The sequence below is a fragment of the Eriocheir sinensis genome, chromosome 61, assembly GCF_024679095.1.
Source record: "Eriocheir sinensis breed Jianghai 21 chromosome 61, ASM2467909v1, whole genome shotgun sequence".
Lineage (NCBI taxonomy): Eukaryota > Metazoa > Arthropoda > Malacostraca > Decapoda > Varunidae > Eriocheir > Eriocheir sinensis.
Window position 1 is genome coordinate 2,337,042 of NC_066569.1, and position 5,455 is coordinate 2,342,496.

Genomic DNA, 5,455 nt, shown 5'->3' on the forward strand with positions numbered 1-5,455 from the left:
ACATATGGCAATAATTACATGCCTTGAGGCGTCAGTTGCCTTTGGTTGTCTATGAGAGGAAGAGCCCAGGATATTATCCTGTCCATCATGGTGTCGCCTGCAGAGTCTAACCATTCGGACTATTTCACACCTCATGACGCTGATTTAGAAATGTCAGACGATGATGAGACATTGTATTATATTTGAGAAATTTACGACACCACCACCATGTCAGTGAGACACAGTGCTGAACAGTACAGACTCTATGAGCCCAGGGTCAACCTGGAACTGGGTTTCAGAGCATTTGAGAAGAGTGCCCCGCAGCTCTATAATGAGTTACCCGGGGATGTTAAGAACAGTGGCAGTCTGCCAGTCTTCAAGAAAGTGCTGAAGACTCACTTATTCACTAAATCCTACGACTTCACAAACATGAGGAATGAGGACAACTTTAGGTGCTAATATTACTGTTACAACATTGGCGATCCTGTGGAGCGCTGCCACGGCGGCGGACCGGGGCCTGAAACCTCATCAACGGTAACGGTAAACACAAAGAAGAAGAGTGTAGTGATATTTGGCATGAAGGAACAGAATATAACATACAAACCAAGAAGAGAAAAGGAAGAACTGAAATCTGTAAAAGACCTACTTAAGAACTTAAATGATGAAGAACGGCAAAACATTGAGGAGGAGGTGGAGGAAATTTATAGGATGGGCCCCTATGTGGAAGGGAAAACAAGACCAACCAAATTAAAATAAGTTTGCAGAAGGCAGCAGAAGAAATATTGTACAGAACAACGAAGTTAAGGGAAACAGAAGGACGTAAGGATATATATATACAGTGAAGACTCAATACTCAAACGTCTTGGAAGTTGAACTTTTCGATACTCGAACGCAAAAGTTTGACTTGGTACTCGAAAAAATATCTGGTACTCGAACGTCCGCACACGTGGTTGTAAACAAAGGCTCCTGGCCCCTCCCTCCCCGCCGCCACCAGTTGTCCCGCCACGGTCGTGAGAACAACAACATTCTCCTGCGTTCTGTCTGTGGTTTTTCATTTATAAACTTACAATGGCACCAAAGAGGCTTATTAGTGGTGAAAATAAGCCTAAAAGGAAGAATGTAGTGACGACCATTGAACGGAAAAAGGAGATTATTGATAAATACGAGAAAGGAGCAAGAATCACCGATCTTGCAGCTGAGTATTGTATGGCGAAAACTACAGTAGCCACCATACTGAAGAACAAGGAGGCCATTAAGGGAGCTGATGTGGCGATGGGTGTGAAAAAGCAACTTAAGCGACCTGCGGCAGTGGAAGAAATGGAAAAATTGTTGATGGTGTGGATAAACGAAAGGCAGATGGCTGGTGATTCTATGTCAGAGTGCATAATTGTGCGAAGGCTAGGCGGCTCCATGGTGATCTTATTTGTGATACTACCTCTGACTCCAGTGAAGATTTTAAAGCTAGTAAGGGGTGGTTTGGGAAATTCAAGAAGAGAACTGGAATTCATTCTGTTGTGAGGCACGGCGAGGCCGCAAGTGCTGACAAAGTTGCTGCCGAGAAGTTTGTGCCTGAATTTTAAAAATTTGTGGATAAGGAGCGCTTAAGCCCACAACAGGTCTTTAATTGTGATGAGACAGGCCTGTTGTGGAAAAAACTACCAAACAGGACCTATATAACAAAGGAAGAGAAGTGTTTGCCAGGACACAAGCCCATGAAAGACAGGCTAACCCTGCTTCTGTGCGCCAATGCTAGCAGCGACTGCAAAATTAAACTGCTGTTGGTGTACCATTCAGAAAACCCCAGGCCATTCAAGAAGAACGGTGTGCAAAAGAGCAAACTCAGTGTGATGTGGAGGGCAAACAAGAAAGCCTGGACAACCAGGCAGTTCTTCACGGAGTGGTTTGTGGAGGTGTTTGCACCTGCAGTGAAGACATACCTAATAGAGAAGAATCTACCACTCAAGGCCCTCCTGTTGATGGACAATGCCCTTGCACACCCTCCAGGCGTGGAAGAAGAATTGGGTAAGGGGTATAAATTCATCGAAGTGATGTTCCTCCCCCCCAACACCACGCCACTGATCCAACCCATGGACCAGAATGTCATCGCCAGCTTTAAGAAGCTGTACACAAAAGCACTTTTTGAGAGGTGCTTTGAGGTGACTTCTGAAACAGAGCTCACTCTGAGGGAGTTTTGGAAGAATCACTTCAATATCCTCCACTGCCTAAGGCTCATAGATAAAGCCTGGGGTCAAGTTTCTGTGAGGTCCTTGCAGTCTGCCTGGAAAAATCTGTGGCTGACCTGTGTGACAGCCAAGGATTTTGAGGGATTCGAGCCTTCAGTCCAGGAGTCTGCTGTGGTGGGGGACATTGTGTCTCTGGGGAGGGCCATAGGCATTGAGGTGGACAGTGATGATGTGGAGGAGCTGGTGCAAGCACACTCTGAAGACCTCACCACTGACGAGCAGCGTCAACTTCACCAGGAACAGCTGCAGGAGGTAACTGAGGAGCTGTCTTCAGGGGAGGAGGAGGGGAACAGCAAGGAAAGAGTCTCCACTGCAGAGATCAAGAAATATTTGCGGCAGTGGACAGAGTTGGGAAACTTTTTGGAGAGGTGCCACCCTGATATTGCTGCCGTACACAGAAACATAAACCAGTTTGATGGAAATTTGATGCAGCATTTCAGAGACATTTTGAAAAAAAGGCAAAGGCAGATCACATTAGACAGATTCTTGTTGAAAAAGGAATCTAGTGAGAGTGCAAGTGTTAGTGAGCCACAGCCCTCCACTAGTGGGTTCACAGGAATCACACCAGGAGACGAGTTACCAGACGGTGACTCGTCCTCCGACAAATAACCTCCCTCCTCCTCCCCACCCTTCTCCCCTCCTCTTCTTCGTTATCCATCACCAGCCTTCACTTACGGTAAGTACAAATCAAAATTATAAAAAAATTTACATTGAAATTTTTGTAAACTTAAGGTTTTGCTAAGGTTAGAATGAATTACCTGATTGATAGGTATCGGTAGTCAAACTTTTTGATACTCAAACAGCCATTTGGAACGAATTAAGTTCGAGTATTGAGTCTCCACTGCATATATATAGAAATAGAAATGAAGAAGAAAGGAAGAAATGGAACAAACTACTTACAGAGGCAAAAGAAAGGAATAATGAAAGATCTGAAGAGGAAAGAAAAAGAGGTATTTTTTTGGAGAGTTCTGGGAGATCATGTCAGAAGTGGTACAGAAGGGAGAAAATGAAAGAGAGCAAAAGTTAGACAAGATCAACACAATTAAGGGACTGAGTGTGATGCATACAAATGTAGACGGACTAATATCTAGTAAGCTGGAATTGCAAGACTACCTACAAGAGAAGGAGCCAATGATCGTATGTCTAACAGAAACTAAACTAAATGAAGTCATCCAAAAAGTACTGGTTCAATCTTCCTCAATTTTTGACAGTAGGTAGGCATACATATATTTTTTTTGAAGAGGAAGTAAACTAAGTAAGAGGTGCCTCCATACCTGAGTTGGCCTCCTCCTCGCTCTCCTGCATCCCCGGTCCTTCCTCACGCTCTACACGAGGTAAAGGAGGTAGAATAAGGAGAAAAACTAAGAGAAATATTATTACTATGCAAGTATTTTGATAAGTTGGGAGACACCACCAAGCCTGTGCTCTGCCATGCCGTGTTATCTCGAGCCCAAATAGCCCTATCTTGACTTAGTGAATAGTAACAAACTCGCAAAATTTTGGACTCACATATCTCAAAAAGTACTGGTTCAACCTTCCTCAGGTTTTGACAGTAGGTAGACATACATATGAACTATATAGTATCCAAACTTTAGCCCTCGGTGTGCAGCATTTTCTGAGTTATGGCTGAAAAACGGGGATCAATAATGCGTCGCTATCTAGTTACCAGTGAAAATTGCCATGTCTGTAGTAGTAATATTAGTAGTGGTAACAGTTATAGTAGTAGAAGAAGTGGTTGTCTTTCTTTGTTTATTTCCTTCCCTTTCTTCCTTTATTTCTCATTTTTCTTTTCTCTCTTTCTCTCCTTTCCTTCTCTCTTTGTTTGTTTCTTTCTCTATTTCTTTCTTGATTTCTCTTTTCTTTCTCCTTCCTTGCTTTTTGTCTCCTTTCTTTCTTTCTGTTTCCTTTCTTTCTTTCTGTTTCCTTTCTTTCTCCTTCCTTCCTCTCTTTCTTCTTCCTTTCTTTCTCCTTCCTTTCCTCTTCACATACGCAGGATAGAAAGATAGAAAGATAGATAGAAAGGAAAAAAGAGAGAAAGGCCTCCATGGCCATGAAGCCTTGCAGCACGGTGCTCTAACCAGTTCAACCACGGAATGGAGTGTGTGTGTGTGTGTGTGTGTGTGTGTGTGTGTGTGTGTGTGTGTGTAATTCACCTCTTGGTGTGCTCTGCGGGTCTCTCTCGAGACAGACAGCCGTTCCCCTACAGAAGAGCACAGAGCTCATAGTAGTCAGATACAATAAAAGTGTAACGGTGGGCTGTAACCTCCCGGCTGGATATGTCAGCTTCGTACACACCCGCCATCCGACCACTCCACCAATAGCTGTCGCGACCTGGTCATGACCTGACCTGAGTGGATGATGGCTGCCAATGCTCCACCCTCTCTCTCTCTCTCTCACACACACACACACACACACACACACACACACACTATCTCCGTTCATCCCCTCCACCAGCTATATATAATAGCAACAAACGACCTCCCCTCATCTCATTGTTCTCTCAATACATACAAATATGATTTCTTTTTTTAATTTTCATCACCATTCCTTCCTTGAATTCACTGTTCATTAATCGTGGTTCTCCAAAACATATCACATTCTCATTCTCATTCTCTCTCTCTCTCTCTCTCTCTCTGGCACTAGTGACTGACAGCCAACACATTGCAAACCTCTGAAACAATTACTTTTCCTCGGTGTTTAATACTAACAGTCTTCCTCTCGCTACCACCAACACCAGTACTATTGTAAATCTCGAGCATGCATTGCCTAATTTTGAAATAACAACCGATGAAGTCCTTAAAGCACTCCATTCACTTAAAACAAATAAAAGTCCCAGACCCGACAAAGTATATCCTATACTGCTTAAAGAAACAAAGAGTGAAATACTCTCCTCCCTCACTACCGTATTCAATATGTCCTTGCGACAAGGCATCGTCCTTCGGATTGGAAAAAGGCTAACGTGACACCGATTTTAGGAAAGGAGACAAAAAACCAGGTAACTACCAACCCATTAGTCTAACTTCAATTGTAGGTAACCTACTGAGCATAATTAGAGACAAAATTGTGAGTTACCTCGAAAGCCACTCATTAATTGGGGATTCACAACATGGTTTCTGTAACAAAAGATCCTGCCTGCCAAACCTACTGACCTTTTATAACGATCTCTTCTCAATTTATGACGTAACCAAATCAGTGGACGTAGTCTATCTTGATTTCCAGAAAGCGTTTGATAA

At 43.3% G+C, this 5,455-nt stretch overlaps 1 protein-coding gene across 1 annotated transcript; it reads left to right on the forward strand.

Moving 5' to 3' along the window:
• Positions 1-1,691: 1,691 nt before the first annotated feature.
• LOC126986003 (tigger transposable element-derived protein 1-like) lies at positions 1,692-2,831 on the forward strand. Its single transcript, XM_050841688.1, has one exon. It carries the CDS (start codon positions 1,692-1,694, stop codon positions 2,829-2,831), a length of 1,140 nt encoding a protein of 379 aa, XP_050697645.1.
• The last annotated feature ends 2,624 nt before the right edge of the window (positions 2,832-5,455 follow it).

Bases quoted from the DNA above. Each gene is read 5' to 3' on its own strand.
- LOC126986003 (XM_050841688.1), top strand. From the start codon at position 1,692: ATGAAAGACAGGCTAACCCTGCTTCTGTGCGCCAATGCTAGCAGCGAC.